Source organism: Acinonyx jubatus, chromosome B3 (assembly GCF_027475565.1).
Source record: "Acinonyx jubatus isolate Ajub_Pintada_27869175 chromosome B3, VMU_Ajub_asm_v1.0, whole genome shotgun sequence".
NCBI lineage: Eukaryota > Metazoa > Chordata > Mammalia > Carnivora > Felidae > Acinonyx > Acinonyx jubatus.
Genome location: NC_069386.1, coordinates 52953050 through 52972013, shown reverse-complemented (window position 1 = coordinate 52972013; position 18964 = coordinate 52953050). Strand labels below are relative to the sequence as shown.

Sequence of the window (18964 nt, the reverse complement as noted above, 5' to 3'; positions counted from 1 at the left end):
ATTCAAGCTGAGTTACAGAGAGCCCCAGGTGCCATGAGCAGCCCTCAGATACAGGTAATTGCTTCCTCCCATTGCCCCTTCAGACCAAGAAGTAGTATTGCCATCCATATTGCTACACTATGTGCTTTTCTTTGACCACTTTTCTTTTGCCCTTTTGTAAATAGTGCCTTCATTATTAATCTTTCTCCAATCTTTCTCATTTCAGGGTGACATCTCTTTTCTGTCAAGACCCTGACTGATAAATATATCAGGTTATTGGACCCACACATATCATCACAAAAATAAAAGCATATTCAAGCATTAACTGCAATAAAGACAAAAGGAGACTTAGAATTTAGTCACATCTGTATCAAACCTGAAAACAATCCCCAAAATTGACTAGTTGGGAATCACAGAAAAGGGCCAAACAGTTCACCCCCCTGCAAGCTGAGGAGCCTATTCCCTGGGCCTTAAAATAAGTCACTCTCACTTCAGCTCAGGTTTTGCCAAGAAGTCTTGGTATTGGAACAAATGGAGTCTGGTAGGACTAGAAATGGTAGTAGAAAGGCTTAAAGGGGAATTGCCCAGGACAGGAAGGGAGCAGAGTACTAGCACTGATTGTATCCCCACTGCAAGACAGGCTCTGTGCCACATGCTTTATACATAGCATCTCATATTGTCCTTCCAACAGTTCTGGTATCATTAACAACATTATACAGACAAGGAAGGGTCCAGAGACATGGTTTCCCTCATTTCATACTGTTAGAACAGTAAGTTACAGTTACAGTAAGTAACAAGGTAAGGAGTCTTTCTTTAAAGCCCATGTTCTTTCTACTCTACCGTTTTATTCTTCTATGAAATGTGACTATAATGAATAAGACATTTACCCCAATATGTAGACAACTTAAGCATATAAATAAATATTATTTCCCAGAAAGATCAGCTATTGTGGAGAAGACACACATTTACTCCAAAGTTGCCATTACTCAAATCATGGTTAAAATTTCCTCTCCTAGAATTTCTTGGAGATTACAGTCCATTCTTTAGAATGTCCTCTATTCTTTGAAGATGAAGCTATTTAAAGACATGAAGGGATGCTTTATGTTTGGAAATATATAAAAGCTTCTCTTAGAAAGCAGGTAGGGTGAATACGTTTTCTAGGGGCTTGAGAGATAGCATTTGTTTCCAAAGCTGGGTGAACACAAAATCATGAGATTGGCTTTCTTCTGTACCTTGTACACTGGCCATGAAGACAATTCTTTACAATGAGCTTCAAAGTACTTTGAACAATGGCAACCTTATAGGAATGAATAAATTTCAAGCTGACCACTTTTAAGTGACATGATTCATTATATGAACAGGTCCTGTGTGTTAGTTAAAAATCCTGCCTCAAAGGTTACAGTCACAATGTTAACCATGAAATACATGAGGCACTTCACTAAAAATGAAGAGAGTCAGGGTTGCCTGGGTGGCTCAGTCAATTAAGCACATGTAGAACCTGCTTGGGATTCTCTCTCTCTCCCTCTCTCTGCCCCTCCCCTGCTCATGCCCTTTCTCTCTCTCTCTCAAAAACAAATAAATAATTCTTAAAAAAAAAAAAAAGAGAGAGTCATATCTTATATATCGTACAGATACATGGTATACAAAGACACAACCCTTAGCACAGAGTGGTATGAATAAGGGTTCAAAAGCCACACTGCCCCAGGTAGACTATAAGTTAAACCCTAGAACAACAACCATATGAGCCTATAAAGCTAATAATAAAGATAAGAAGAAATCACAAAAATAATCTAAAAGAGGAAAAATGGAACAAAGAATCAATGAGGCATACAGAAAACAGTAGCAAGATAATAGATTTAAGTCTAATCACATTAAATATAAATGGGTTAAACATTCCAATTAAGAGATTTTCAGATTGCATAAAAAATCATTACCTAACTATATGCTATCTATAAGACACTCACTTTAAAGACATATATAAGTTAAAAATAGACAACAGGAAATATGGGTATGAGTTCACAGGAGAGGCCTAGACTAGGAATAAAAATATGTAAGTCATTGGCATATAGACAATTATTAAGGCTAGCGCACATACAATCACCAAGGGTGAGAATATAACTTCTCTAAATTTAGACATTTGGCTTCCTTGAGACTGTTTTTAAATCTTTGAATTTGAATGACCTCCCTTGGCTTATGCAGACTTCAAAAGTCTCTACTGCTTTATATTTCACTATTTACATTAGTTGCCTGACTTTTGAAGTGATTTGACTTTGCAACTCCTGGTATAATGAGCAGAGGATGTGAGAGCACCAAATATCTACCAATTCTCAAAACTTAGAGAAAGACATATAAGATAAATAATACTTCACTGGGTAGAAGGAGGTTTGTGTTCTAATTCTGATCTTACCATTAATTGCCTGTCTGATCATTAACATATCACTGGTTCTTTAGAAACCTTGGTTTCCTCATCTGTAAAATGAGGGAGTAAGTCTAATTTTTCAAGTCCTCTTGCTTTTAACTTAAACAGGCTCTGGTTCTATGACATCTGTATTAGTCACTGAACAAATAGCAAGAGTTTTATGTAATATTAAGCAGAAGAGCTCCATTCAAAAATTCCAAATAGATCTCTATTTTTTATTTCTGGGAGGTCACAGTTGAAATTGAGAACTCAAGAATGCTCAAAAGTAAATACTCACATAGTCATCTGTGGCATCTTTGACAGCTGTCATAGTTATCACCAGGACCAAAGGCACCATGGTGGTAAACCAGGTCAAGGAAGAGATTTCTGGAATCAGCTGAAACAAACATTTCAAATAGTTTAGGGCTTTTAAGTTAGAAAATACATCTTCCAAATTTTGTCATTATATCTGACACACAGAAAGTAGTAAGATTATACTCAGTTATTTGTACAAATGTAGAATAACTTTCAATAATTTAAGTACTTTCATTAACTTATAAGACACACGGAAGTATCACTGAATGAATTTTCAGACTACTTGACAAAAAATAAAATTTTTATAGCAAGTTGAGAAGTAAGCTTCTTGAAATCCTTCAGATAATGATCTTTCCCCAGTATGACAAATGTCACTTCTCTATTCTCAGCTTCTCATCTCAACTTTTAACAAGTTTTTACTAACTTCTCACCAATTCCAAAAGAGATTCTTTGAGCCATCTACCCTGCACCAAGCAAGTACTTTTCATAAATTATGTCATTTGACATTCAGAAAAGTTCATTGAGTTAGATTATGTACCAGAGTTGTTTTGCACATACCCACAGAATTTGTATTCCATGTAAATAGCACCTCCAGGGTACAACATAGAATACATTGTGAATAATTCCCTAGAGTCAGGAAATGCAGCAGTCCTAAGTATCATTTTCCCATCTTATAAATAAGTATCTGAGAGGTCACCCAAATGGGCCAAGAACATACACTGCTAAAATTTGAAGTTTCATCTATTGGCCTCCAAAGCCTTGTACGTATACTTCCAAAGCCACCCACATGACAGAGACATAGTGACAGTTCACATGACTCTCTTAGAAAGAGTTTTCAAATGGGGTTCAGTATGGAAGTGCTTAAGAGTCATAAGATAGGAAAAGAGTGGATATGGTCATTGTATGGAGATCAGGCCCTAACAAAAACAGCTCTAAATTAAATCAATTTTATACAATAGCTTCCACATAAAATTTTTTAAAAAGGAAAAAAAAAACTCAAAAGCCTCTGTGATACCAATAAAAACATCAGCCTGAGTGGCAGAAAAGCTAGATTGTAGTCCTAATTCTATCGCTGATTCATTGTAAAAGCTTTACACATCACTTAACCTTTCTGGGTCTCATTTCTTGATCAAAAAAAAAAGAAGGCTGGACTAAATCATCCCAAAGGCTCCTTCCAGACATAAAATTCTGTGAGCAAGAAGCTTTGACTATACATAAGAAAGCCATTAGAGCAATGAGCTCAAAAGTCTGGAATGATGTAAAGAGTTATATAAAGAAACCAAAAGCAAATTCATAGGGGGCAACAAAAGAAATCTTGGATTCCAAAGTCTTTTCAGTAAACTGTAAGGTATACATTCACTCTGGAGTTTTTGTTGTTGTTTTGTTTTGTTGTACCTATTCAGCATTCAGTTCTTCTCAAGTACACCTTAGGGAACTATCTCACTCCCCCTCTTCCACTTTCAGTCCATACAATGTTGGCAGACTCATTTCATTCTGGCTCCACATTTTGGCATGTGATCTAGAGCAAGTCAACCTTTGCTACAAATTCTTAAGCCGCCATGATTTATTTATGGATAGCGATGTAACTCAGCATAGTCCAGTGAGAGCTAATCCCAAGATTTGCTGAAACAACCAAAAAAAAATGATTCATTCTCTTTCTCTCTCCATCTCCCTATCTCTCTTTCACGTTGGAGTTGGAGCCAGGAGAATAAAAGTCTAAAGCTTTCAGAGACCACCTGGTAGAGAGGGCCTGCCTGAAAGTAAAGCCAACATGGAGGAAAGAAAAGTCACATCTTGGGGCACCTGGGTTGGTCAGTCAGTTAAGCAGCTGACCTCAGGCTCAGGTCATGATCTCTCAGTTTGTGAGTTGGAGCCTGCATTGGGTTCTGTGCTGACAGCCCAGAACCTGGAACCTGCTTTGGATTTTGTGTCTCCCTCTCTCTCTACTCCCCAACTTGTGTGCTCGCGCTCTTTCAATCTCTCTCTCAAAATTAAATAAACATTAAAAAAAATTTTTTTTTAAGAACAGTCACATCCTATTGAAATAGTCTGCCCATGTATCCAGTCGTACACAAAATGAGAAATTTCCTAAATATATTCCTATTTTGCTTAAACAAATTTAGGTTTCCGCCACTTACAGCCAAAGGTCCTTAATATAGTTATTCAATTAAGTAAAAATAGTACTCAAAGTTATTAATCTTGACTGCACCACACATCTAACCCATCTTTTTACCTCCTAAAATTAACACAGAGCCCAGCACATTCTGAATGTACCACTTTGGTCTGATTAAATTACTCTAAAATAAATACTAGGTAAATAACTGGCTATCATGAACTGTTTATATGTATGTGCATTGTTTGATTTATGCCTTCTTTTCTTTGCTAAAATATCAGTAAAAGTTAAAATTTTCTTTAAGCCCAAGTTTTAGTCAGCTGAGAGGAAAAAGAAAGTTTATTAACTACCAATTAACCTCTCAAAATTGCAAAAAATAGTCACTCTACAGTGAGACAAGATATAACATATTTTACACATACACACGCACACACACACACACACACACACACATAGGTTATTGTTCTTAGATGCAAATGAAATTTTCCCAGTTAGCTTCCACTGACTACTACTCAGCTAGACTGCCTCAACTCTGATAACACCCATACTGTCAACACAAGAGGGAGATAAAGAAAGGAGGAAGGCTATGAACAGTAATTATTAGGCTCTGGTGTGGTTCAAATAAAGTGCAAGGCTGCATTCTAAAATGACCTCAGTGTTTAACATGATGAATGTACTAGTTTTTACCCATTCCTGACTCTCCCACATTTGTAAAGAGAAACAGCAATAATAACATTCAAAATCTGATAAGAAGGGTTTTACCTAATCATGAACATTTAGCTAAGTGAATTAATTTTTTCAAATTATATGAATACTCCTAACAAACTGACGATTAAGAAATACAACCTAAACATTACCTGTAAAATCAGAAGGAAAAGGAAATAGGCATTTGCCACTCTTTGGAACTGTTCAAATAAATTAATTGGCAAAAAGGTAAGAATGTTGTACTTGGATGTGTGGATACAATTATCCTGAAAAAAAAAAATAGCATCATGTTAGATAGGGGCAAGGCATTGCTCATTTATCAGAAATAGCTCTAAAACTTACAAGGATGAACATGAATTATGCCAGAATAAGACACATAAATCACCAAGAAAATTTTAAGTTCTATGTGGCCCAAGGTGTTCATTTTTCCCAAAATGATACTCTCCTGATATAGTTGAAATTACTGTCCAATGCCATAAAATAAGCCATGACTTAAAAATGTATCAAGTACAAGTCTGCCTCTGAAATTTTTTACTCTTATGTATTCATTTGTTTGGCAAATATTTCTTGAGCACCTACTGTATGCAACACTGAGCTTGTACTTAGAGCCGTGAAGTCTGAATAAACTTTAGAGATCATCTGGTCCACCTTCCCATTCTTTAGATAATTCTGACAAGGGGAATCCTAGTCAGGTCTTTAAAAGTCTTCTGTGATGGAAAACTGACCACCTCACAAAGCAGCCTCTTTCTATTTCAGAACTGGAATTGATAGAAAGGTCTTTATTATGAGAAACCCAAATCTGCCTCTCCGTAACTTTTTACCATGTGCCAAATTCCATCCCCCAGGTCCCCCAGACAAAGTCTAAGCCCTTTAAATGTTGGAAACCTTCAAATATTTGAAGACCACTCCTAGGATTCCCCAAATCATCTTTACTCTGATCCAGACATTCTCAAACCCCTCAGCCATTCCATGACTTATTTTATCGGCATCTCTTCCTGATCAGTTTCTTCTAGATCTATCCCAGCCTCTCTGCATCTCTCTTAAAACATGTCGCCCAAAACCAAACACAACCAATCCAAGTACAGTAGAAACTTTGATGTTCTGTGTTCTGGAATATCGTATTAACATGCCTTAAGATTTCATCAGCATTTTGGCAGTTGTAGCTGTTTATTCATTGAGTTTTGATGAACTAAAATATGTAGATCATTTCTTCATACATCACTATGAAATCAGATACTCCCTTCCTAAACATTTACCATTGATATTCTCATATATTGACATCTTTGATATATTCCTATTATACTAATCTAATGAAAAAAAATAATTTTAAATATACTATCAAACTATTAAATATTCCTCCTAGCTTTGTGTCATCAAAAAATTTCAGGGACACCTGGGTGGCTCAGTCAGTTAAGCAGCCAACTTTGCTCAGGTCATGATCTTGCTCTTCGTGAGTTCAAACCCCACATCGGGCTCTGTGCTGACAGCTTAGAGACTAAGGCCTGCTTTGGATTCTGTGTCTCCCTCTCTCTCTCTCTGCTCCTCCCCCACTTTACAGTCTGTCTCCATCTCTCTCTCAAAAATAAATAAACATTAAAAAGAATTAAAACAATTTCAATTTTTAGCTATTCTTCCAAAGCTGTATGGACTAATACACTATAATTTTTTTTAACACTTATTTATTATTAAGAGACAGAGAGAGACAGAAAATGAGCATGGAAGGGGCAAAGAGAGGAGGAGACACAGAATCGGAAGCAGGCTCCAGGCTCTGACCTGTCAGCACAGAGTCCAACACGGGGCTCGAACCCACGAACCATGAGATCATGACCTGAGCCAAAGTCGGAGGCTCAACTGACTGAGCCACCCAGATACCCCTAGACTAACACATTATAAAGGACAAGACTAAAGACTCCCCCAAAAAACAAAAAAACCCCACAGACACAGAAAAACATTTTTAATTAAAAAAATAAGCTTTTTCATCCACTTGTATTTTAAAACTCAGCCTGTGTGACTGGTTTTAAGCCAAACTACACTGGCTCCTAGTAATCGCTGCTACCTGTTTAAAGAAAATATGGTCCCCTGTTAAATAGCCATTTTTCAAATTTACCAGGAATCAGTGTGTCTAGCTCTGTGCAAGAAGCTGTGGGAGAGTAAGAGAGGTGCCAAGCGGAGAATTCCCAGCTTAGTTGGTCTGATGCACAGTCATGTCCTGCAAACTCTTCTGTAAGCTGATGATAACTATTTTGCAGTGAGCTGTCAACTCAAGGTGTGGGCTGGAAGAAAGGCTGTGAGAGCTACTAATCACGTAACAGGTTTCTGAGGAAGGGACTTGGAGAAAAGATTAGGGAGGAGGAAAGCTAAGGAGAAAAAGCAGTTAACAAAAAAAAATCACATATACTTAACTGTTTTGTATTTTCTAAGTTGAAACTAAAATGAGGTTAAGTCTGTATCTTGTAAAAGGACAGATGGAACATCTGCTGGGAAGCTCAAAACCATGACAGGAATTATAAAGAAAATCTTCTACATAACTGAATTCCACATAGGTAAAAAGACAATTGTGTGGGATAAAGTGATAATGCCAAATGGGGACTGTGACGACTTTCTTCTATTTGTTTAACTTGACATATAGCAATGATTGTGTTGTTCTTCTGGCTCTGTTGTGACTTAGTCACAGATGATGCAAACCCTCACAGCTATGTTTGGGAACAAAGAACGAGTGCTCCCCCTCCCGGAGGATCTCTGGACACATTTACCTTTCTTTTTCAATCAAAAGGGAAAAAGTGGTTCTATTTCTACTGCTTGTCCAAGGATGTAGGTATTGATAAGACCTTAAATATTCAGTCACTTCAGTGATCAACCTATTGGCTTACAGTCAAACTTTACTACAATTCATGCCATTATATAGCACAGAAGATCTTTACCTCTATCCTCTTAGCACGACTTTTCCACCATGGACCACTAGAAACATCCCAATACAGAAGCAAGGAGGAAGAAGAGGAAAACAAGAAAAAAAGGAATACATCTGGAGAATCCATATAGAATCTTTAGTGCTGGTTGAAACCAGGATGGAAGTCATGGGTTTAGTTTGTTAACCAGGTGGGCTAGTTAACTGACCCCAAGATGTCATAGGCAATCCTGGACCACAGGAGGCCTCCCATGTAGTGGGAAAGGTTCTACCCCTAGAGGAATATCAGAGAACATCAGTTCTCTATAGGAAGCTTGCTTCCAAGAGGAAGAGGACAGAGCTGAGCTGGGAAGGCCCAGAGAACCCTGCAAGATTGACACATTGAATAAGTAACTCCACCATAGAGTGAGTAAAGGGGTGGAGAGAAAAGTGTTGCCACAGTAGAGATCCCTCCACCAGGAAGACAACATCAGGATGAGGGGGAAAAAAAACATCGCTCCTCTAAAATATATTAACACAAAGGCCCTGAAGTAGGCAAAAGATGGCTCACTTGGGGGTCTAAAAAGGGGACTATGAGGCTGTACTAAAGAGGTCAGCACAAACTGAGGCTAGAGAGAGAAGTTCCCTGAAATACATACTAAGAATTTGGTGTTTATCATAAAGACTAAAATTTTAAGTGAAGAGGGAACTACTGAATGGCTTTAAACAAAAGAGTAACCTGAAGAACTTCTAATTTTAAAAGATCACAGTAGTTAGAGTGGAGAACAAGTTGGAAATGACACAAGAATAGATGAGAGAAGACCATGAGAAGGTTTTTTAATTAGTCCAGGTGAGAGATGATGGGTGGCTTAAGACAGAGGGTGACAAAAAAGGTTGACAATGAATAATAATAATATAAAAGAGCAGCTGGTATTTATCAAGCTCTTCCTATGTATACTATTCTAAAAACTTTAAATTTTACAGCTTATTTTATCTTCACAATACCTTTATGCAATAGGTACTATTATCCTTACTCTATAGAAGAGGAATCCCAGGCTTGGAGAGATTAAGTAATATGTATAAGCAAGGTTATATAACAGATAAGTGATGGAACCAGGATTTGAACCCAGGTACTCTGCTTCCAGAGCCCACTCCTCAGCAGTGTACTTCCCCAATTCAGGGCAAAGCAGATCTCTCTTCTGCTTTCAGATCAATCATCCCCTGCTCTCGCCTCCACTCTGAATTTCTGGTCTGCTGCCACTTTCTTACCAAGGAAAATAACACTGTATATCTACCTTTTCCTCTTGAGTCAACCCCTGCTGTAGGAGCTCTGGTTATCTATTGCCTGATGTATGATTACAGTTTCCCATGTTCTCTTTCAGACCCCCTCAAGAGTGATTCTCTTGGTCCCTGACAAAGTTCAATGCAAGTAAATAGTATAAATAACCACTCTTTTTGTTTAGCTTTCTGACAGAAGCAGCATTCGCCAAAGTTCTTTACATTTTCACATTAACTATTTGGTACAGGAAAAAGTAAAGTAAAAATGATAAATTCTTCAGAGGTGGAACATCAAACTCAATATTAGCAAAATGAGAGGCATTATTTTTTATAATGAGATTTTATTGCGTAATCGTATTGCTTAAGAAAACAAAGCAAATAGAAAATAACAAACACTGCTAAATTAGTAAACAGAGCATTTGGGGAGTTTACTTAAATTCTTCCACTGGAAATATGGAGCTAATAATATTTCTCACCTACATATTTATAGGACTATTGTGGAGATTAAATGAGATCATAGATGTGAAAGCATTTTTGAGTTTTACTTTGAAAGAATTATACAAATATAAGATTTCTGTGAAGGGTCCCCAAATAATCCAAATGGTTTTAGGAAATTCAATACCATAGTAACAAACAACTCCAGAGTCTTCATGGCTTAAAATAATAAAGGTTTATTTCTTGCTCATGCTACTTATTCAACATGAGCCAGCAGGGAGACCGTTTCATCATAGTTACTCACAATGGACCAGCCACCATCTCAGACACTTGCAATTACAGTCCCAGAGGGAAAGAGAATGCTCTGAAGGGTTTCTTAACTATAAATTTATGCTTCATCCCAAAGGCTCAAACTCATTGATCAGAACAAGTCACCATATGCCCAAAAGGCAGAAAGCCAGGAACACTTATGGACACCACAGCCAGAAATGGAAACTAAGCCTAATATTTGGGGAATGTGGGACACATCAGCCATAAAAATCAAATATCAAAAAACAAACTTAGTGCTACAAATCCAGTCTTATTTTAATGCTAGGTGTAACAGACATTTGACTATTTTTCCCTTCCCTTGAGCTAACAGTGCTGCAAATTTCTTAGTCTTGTGGTCAGGATAGATTCAATTCTCATCGATAACTCCAGGGTCAAACCCAGAATAGCTTAAACCAAATACATGGCCCATCTTCCTAATTACAATCTTGAGTTCAGGGATTAGCACGTGAACCATGTCAATTCTGGGAATTTGCTAGAATTGTTGGCTTTCTCTTTCCTACTAAATTCCAACCTGGAAGCAAAGAGCCCTAAGAATCACTGACAGCATCTTGGGACCCTGAGTGGGGAGGCTGCCAGAAATAAAATCTACACTGAAGATTCAGGGCCAAGAAATGCAGAGAAAGAAACTAGACCAAGCCTCTCCTGAGGCTAGCTTGCCCTATTTCAGGACTTCTCAGTTTTTTATCTATTCACTTATTTTATTATCTAAGTCACTTTGACTTAATTTCTCTTTTACGCCCAATCAACCAAATACCAGTTAAGAACATTAATAATATATACAAGATCAGTTTACATTTTTATATAATAGTGTACTTTCATCTCTATATTTGCCTTAAGGAATGAGTCACAGAAGGCCAAGCCAAAATGCATCTGGTGGTTGTCCCAGGACGTTGCCTGCGTCTGTGATCCCACAGGCCAAACCCCAGGAGCTTTCGCAATGAGCACCACAGTTTCAGCCCTCTCAGATCTTCCCACATTTGATGAAACATTGTTATGTCGTGACAGCTGTAAAAAGTAACAGTCAGGGAGCTTGAGGGGGGGAAAGAACCTAACATTCTTGCCATAAGAGGAGGCAGAGAAAGATGGTACAATATTCACTTCAGAAGGAGAAACAGTCCTGACTCTTAAAGAGAAATTATCTCTAAACCATAAAATAAAACCCAAAATGTGATGGCTGGCATACACAGGATACTTGCATAAAAAAGGAAGTGGCCTAAACACATTTGCACCACTCAGGAAATATGTGACACACCCTTGGTTATGCAAAGGTCCCAGAAGAACTCACACACGGGGCACATAAGCCTGGAGATAGGGTGTGTGGCGCCTCACCGACCCCAGGCAGAACCACAACTCCTCAGTGTTAGTCAAACGGTGCCCAGTGAGCAGTGTATCGCCCTCAAGGTTGGGAGGCAGGACAAGATGATAGTGCTCCTCTGTGAACACTGCTGACTGCGGGTCAAGCCACAGAGACGCCTTACAGACAGCCATCAATAAACCGCACTATCACCACCACCACCATCTTCATAACGTTCCTCTGAGCCTGGGATCCCCAGTAGGAATAAGGCATTGGTGGGGAGGGCACATTGTCCCCAGCATTCCTTCATTCATACGACCAAGGGCCTTTCATGTGACAGGCACTGTCATTGAGCCAGGACTGCAGATATGAATAGACAAAGTCCCAACCTTCCCAGAGGAAGTTTGCATTCTAGTCATGGGAAGACAGGCAGGAATACACAGACAAACTTGTACACTGATGACACAGTTAGAGAAAATGATCAATGCTATGAAGTCAGTAACAATACAGGAACACCTTGCCTACCAAGACTCCCTTAGGAAGCCTGCACATTTGACATTTCAGGTTAAGGCAACTTCAGAATTATCCTATCTGATGAGACCACTGTGGCATCTGTCCTCCAAGGGACACCCAACAGTCCTTCAGGCTATTAAAAAAAATAGTTACTTCTGTGTATGTTTTAACAAAGAAATTTAAAGTTGCGGTTATTAATGTTTAATGTACAGATCATCTTAACTCTTTATATACACAAACATACATACTTACATTTATATATATATAATGTAATGTGTATATATATATGTCTGTATATATATATGTAATGTAAGTATATATGGATATATACATACAAACACAAGGTAAATATACGTATATTGGGAAGGTTTTCTTTTTTTCTAGCTAGGTATTTGATCTGGGCAACATATTTGGATCTACTTTTTTTTAATAAAGTATAGTTGACACACAATGTTAAATTAGTTCAGGTGTACAACATAGTGATTTGACAATCCCATACATTACTCAATGTTCGCCATGAATAAGTGTAATCATACAACGTTATTACAGTATTATTACCTATATTCCCAAATGCTGTATCTCTGCAACTTACTTATTTTATAACTTAAAGTTTGTACTTCTTAATCCTCTTTACCTATTTCTACCATCCTACCATTACCCTCCCATCTGGCAACCACCAGCTTGTTCTCTGTATTTAGAAGTCTGGTGCTGGTTGTTGTTTGTTCATTTGTTTTGTTTTTTACATTCCACATCTAAGTTTTATTTGTCTTCTTCTGACTTATCTGACTTAATATAATAATGCCCTCTAGGTCCATCCATGTTGTTGCAAATGGCAAGACCTCATTCTTTTTGAAGGCTGACTAGTATTTCATCATCTTTATCCATTCATCTATCAATAGGCACAGGACGGTCTTATTTTTATAAGTAGGGAACATGCTCAAAAAGTTTGAAAACTGTTAGACTAAACACTGTTATAATCAGGGAAAATGAGTGTGGCCCATGTGTCACCAAGAAGTGGATGCAAAATGAAGAAAGTATGACTTTGTGTGTAATGATGTCTCTGTTTCATGCAAGGACACCAGCTAACATGTAGTGTCTCCCTACACAGGCTAAGCACTGTGCCAAGCACTTTACATACATCATCTCAGATAATCTCCAAAAAATTTAATGAGCTGTTGCGACATCAGCACCATTTTACAGAAGAAGAAACTGAGGCCTAGAGCAATTACAAGGGCTGCCCATAAAAGCTCTTTTGTAGAGTCATGTGTTCTCCCAAATGGGATGTTTTTCCTGGGAAATTAGTCAGAAACAAGCAATATCTGGACTCCCTCTTGATTAATAAATCCACTAACCTTCCTATGATATTCTTTGGTAAAGAAAAGAACCTCTCAAAACTGAGACAGTGGAAGGTGCACATGAATTCAACCACCTAGAGCAGTTACTCTCAGTCCCTTCAACTCAGGGACAGCATCATCAGGCTTGTCTAGGGAGCTCCATTTCCCCTCTAGACTTCACAAACATAGACAGTGGCTAGGCAAGCTTTCAGGCTTCAGTCTCCCCCCAGAGCAAATCTGCCTGGCAGTATCATAAACCTTGTTTTCTTTTCTACCCTCAGAATTTAATGTAGTGTTCCAGCTTCTGCAAGACTGTTGTAGAACTAGTAAATGGCCTATGAATAGTAATTTGTCTACAAAGAACTAATTTTGGACAATCACCAGGGGAACAAATTAAATTTCCCTCTGAGATTAATTTAATCACACTAATTTTTTTTTCCTCCAGGGTGTTTAGATGCATAGAACATATAAAGGCTTTTAACTAGGTCCAAATAAAACTTTTCTTTTGTGACATCTGAAAAAAAGCAAAAATACTACTAAAATTATATAGAGACAGAGAGAGACCTAGTATATGCCTTCTCCAGAGAGCTAAGATATAAAACAAAAGGAAGCCATACACAAGAGGAAAGAAATCAAAAGTTGTATTTCAGTGGGACGTTCACTGGGCATCCCTAATGATTTGTTTGCCTATTTCTGCTCACTCCATCTGGGGTAAGGGTTCAAAAACAAAGTTCATCCTGACTCCTATGCAAGTGTATCAGTTTGGGGGAGAAAAAAGCCAGAGAGATCGTTGCATTTGGCAGAATAGTATCAGGAGGCATTTCATGGGAAGAGAAGCCTGTGCTCTGTGTCCCTCCACTGAGGGTCACCTGTGGTGATATAAATAAGACAAAGGATTTGAAGAGTGTGGAGGAGGGGAAACCTAGGGGTCTGATATGTGGCCTGAGGATTTTATGAGAAACTGGTTTTCCCAAATGGTTATTATCTTATTTATAACAACAAAGGATGTCAAACCATTTTAGACATTCTCTTCCCACAATAGTCCTTTCCAGGGGGATTTTGCCTATATCCTCAGTAAGGAAATTGACACTCAGGAAGGCTAAAAACACCTGCTTAGGCCAAGCCAGTCATGGCCCACAGCACCCCCTCCCTGGGCTCCTAGGAAATTAACTGATCCCAGACCTGAAGAAGAGCCCCAACTGGACTGTGAGCTCCTTGAGGAAAAATACTACTGAGTCTTGTTGACTTCTATGGTTCTCACCCCCACGCCAGGCACACAGCAGTTCCTCAGTAATCGTTGCCCTTTATAATTTAGTTTTTAACAATACTTTTAATTTTTAAAAATGAACTATTGGGACCTCATCAAAATATAAAGCTTCTGCACAATGCAGGAAACAATCAGCAAAACTAAAAGGGAACTGACGGGATGGGAGAAGATATTTGCAAATGACATATCACATAAAGGGATAGTATCCAAAATCCATAAAGAACTTATCAAACTCAATACCCAAAAAAACAAATCATCCAGTGAAGAAATGGGCAAAAGACATGAATAGACACTTCTCCAAGGAAGACATCCATATGGCCAACCGACACATGAAAAAATGCTCAACATCACTCATCATCAGGGAAATACAAATCAAAACCACAATGAGATACCACCTCACACCTGTCAGAACGGCTAACATTAACGACTCAGGCAACAACAGATGCTGGCAAGGATGCAGAGAAAGAGGATCTCTTTTGCACTGCTGGTGGGAAAGCAAACTGGCACAGCAACTCTTGAGAACAGTATGGAGGTTCCTCTAAAAATTAAAAATAGAACTATTCTAAGACCCAGCAATTGTACTACTAGGTATTTATCCAAGGGATACAGGTATGCTGTTTCGAAGGGACACATGCACCCCAATGTTTATAGCAGCACTATCAACAATAGCAAAAGTATGTAAAGAACCCAAGTGTCCCATCAATGGATGAATGGATAAAGAAGATGTGGTGTGTGTGTACACCCCACACACACATACACACAATGGAGTATTACTCGGAAATCAAAAAGAATGAAATGTTGCCATTGCAACTATGTGGGTAGAACTAGAGGGTATTAGGCTAAGTGAAATTAGTAGTCAGAGAAAGACAAATATCATATGACTTCACTCATATGAGGACTTTAAAATACAAAACAGATGAACATAAGGGAAGGGAAGCAAAAATAATATAAGAACAGGGAGGGAGACAAAACATAAGAGACTCATAAATATGGAGAACAAACAGAGGGTTGCTGGAGGGGTTGTGGGAGGGGGGATGGGCTAAATGGGTAAGGGGCTTAAGCAATCTACTCCTGAGATTATTGTTGCACCAAATGCTAACTAACTTGGATGTGAATTATAAAAAATAAATTATAGAAACAAATAATACTTTTAATTTTTAATAACTATGGTTGTTAAATATATAAATAAATGAACAAATAAGGGGTCAACTATAGTAATGATTCAGAGAACCCCTCTACCAAAAAACTGTACACACCTATTATATGACCATGTATTATAGGCCAACTCTTTGTGTCAAACATTTTCTCTGGCTGTTGCCTTCCATTTTGACTTGATACCCAAGGGAAGACACATTAATTTCTAATTCTTCAACGTGAAGAAGATCTCCTTCCTGATAGGAAATATCTTGGAAATAGCAAAGTGCCAGGCAACGAGGTAGAGATGGGAAGTCAGATATGGGGAGGGAAGCTGGAAAGTAGAAGGAATGGGATAGTCCATCCATAAATAGCTGCTCCTGAAAGCACTTCACTTACCATGAGCATAATCTTGAGGAAGGGACTTATCACAGCCTGTATCACCAACATTGTACACCATCCACACCGTGAATTCAAACTGGGTTTTGCATTTATGAACAAGCCCCACTGTTTCCCTGAAAATGCTATTGAAAAATGCCAGGTTTCTGTAGCAAAATCATGATATCAAATACTTTTCAGTGTGTGCCTTCTTACTCATGACAGAGGCAGCTATTTTGACAGGAGCTATTGCAAAGGAGAAAGAGGAGGAAGAGAACAAGGAAGGGAGGAGGGAACAGAAAAGGGAAGGGATACAGTTAAGGAGGCAGACGTGCCTTAAAGAAAGGAGTTACATATGGAAGAAAATAAATCAAACCTCCAACTTAAAATTTATCGATTAAGATGACTCTCCTTGCAAGTCTTATTTCAGGAAAGCCTCAAGAGCTTCTTGAAGACACTTTCCCAAAAAATCTAAGTCATATTTGCCATAAAGAATATTAATCCAGTTAATAAGTACTTGGTGAATGCCAATTGCCTTAAGAAATTGACTATTAGGAAAAAGTGAGGGCTTGGATTCTGTGAACTGAAACGTTTTACCAACTAAGTAAACTTGGAACATTATTTCCTAGTCCCTCCAATCTTTAGTGTCCCCATCTATAAAATGTGGGCAATAATACCTACCATGCAGAGTTATGAAGATTAAGAAAACACACTTAAAGCATTAGCATTATGCGTGATAATTAAATGTCTTTTCCCTCCTCACCTGTTTGCTTTTTTCAAAATCTTCAGGGCACTTCTAAGATAAAAATAGAGGATTGGTCCAGTCCTTCTGAAACCCAAATGTGTATATGAATCCTTTGGGAATTTGGTTAAAATACAGATTCTGACTCAATAGTTTGTTGGGGGGCAGGGAGGTTCTGCATATCTAATAAGCTCCTGGTCTGAGTTCTGTGGAACACACTTCAAGAAGCAAAGTATTAAATAACTTCTCAGAATATTGATAAAGACAAATTTCTGAGATATAAGATATAAGATATAAGATATAAGCATTTTTTTCAAAAGGCTATGTAAATAATTTACATGAGTACAAATCCAAAACACAAATTTCTGAGATATAAGATAGCCTTTTGAAAAAAATGCATGCAACCTATGTAAATAATTTACATTAGTACAAATCCAAAACAGTCCCATTTGTGCACTATAGATTATGAACCTTCAGAGATACTTGATTTCACCAGCAAACCATGCAGCTACATCATCACAGATAAATGCCTTACACCAGGACTTAGACTATAAAGACAAAGCGTCCTTTTGACTGAACTGAAAATATTCTTCTGGACTTCTCCTTCAATCCTTCAAGAAAAATACATTGAATGAAAAAAACATCATCGGGGGAAAAAATGGAGATTTTTCACACTTTCCTTTTTTTTTTTTAATATGAAATTTATTGTCAAATTGGTTTCCATACAACACCCAGTGCTCATCCCAACAGGTGCTCAATACTCATTACGCAATACCCATTACGCACCCTCCCATCCCTACCCCCCACCTCCCCTCCCCACCCCCCCCGCATCAACCCTCAGTTTATTCTCAGTTTTTAAGAATCTCTTATGGTTTGGCTCCCTCCCTCTCTTTTTTTTTTCCTTCCCCTCCCCCATGGCCTTCTGTTAAGTTTCTCAGGACACACTTTCAATTTAAGCTCTTTCAAATAAAAGATCAGACCAAGCATTAAGTTGGAAAACATGGGACCATGGAAGAAATTCCATAGGTATATGAAAGCAAGGGGGAGCATGGCAGAGTGAGGAGAAGAAATGCAGGTGCAAGAAACCCTTTTTTTTTTTTTTAACGCTGAAGTGCAAAATACTGATCATTTGCACAGACAACAGCATATAGGCCTTTATGGCTTCAGGAAATTATCTGTAATTATTTGTTCATAAAACAAATTCAGAATTATTCCCTATGTTAAAATATTTGAAGTATTGATTTTAAGTAATCATATATGTATATATATAGTAAGGACAGTTAATTATATATATACGTCATATATAGACATATACACACGTCATATATGTATATATATGACGTGTATATATACTTGAAGTATTTTAAGTACACTTAAAATCAATATTTCATTTATTATATATTATATATATAATTCACATTTGAATTAAACAAAAAATCAACTACCTTTCATACTCAAAAAAATTTAATTTCAATATACCCCAGGAGTACTTTTGAATGAGTTGATCATTTTCTTCAGTCAGTTTAGGCTGAGATGGGCTTAAAGGTGACTGACACTTGACTTTTTGAGTGGCCAAATGGTTCCCCAAATCTAGACAGGGTCTGAAGTGCAATGCAAATTAGTAGGTTTCCAAATCAAGTCAGACCATTTTTACATAAATGCAACATTGTATTTTACCATTCTTTTGTAATTTTTTTAAAAAGACATTAACAATATGAACTTGAAGAAAATATTCATCTCTTAGAAAATTGTCTTCCTTACCCAGATTTAGTAAAAATGCTAATTGTAAGTCTAACACCACGTATTTTCATACTTAGTATTACAATGCCTTATACTGTTATTTCATTTGTGTATATAAAATCCCA

General features: G+C 37.6%; 1 protein-coding gene across 6 annotated transcripts in view; it reads right to left on the bottom strand.

Annotated features, from left to right (window-relative positions):
• The window catches only part of ATP8B4 (ATPase phospholipid transporting 8B4 (putative)), a 252542-nt gene that overhangs the window by 171408 nt on the left and 62170 nt on the right, over positions 1-18964 (bottom strand). For all 6 annotated transcript variants that reach the window (XM_027067227.2, XM_053224036.1, XM_015063454.3 and 3 more), the window contains 2 exons: positions 5663-5776; positions 2676-2774 (listed from right to left, as the gene is read on the bottom strand). In XM_027067227.2, coding sequence (XP_026923028.2) covers positions 2676-2774; positions 5663-5776 — 213 coding nt within the window. The remainder of the gene's footprint in view (positions 1-2675; positions 2775-5662; positions 5777-18964) is intronic.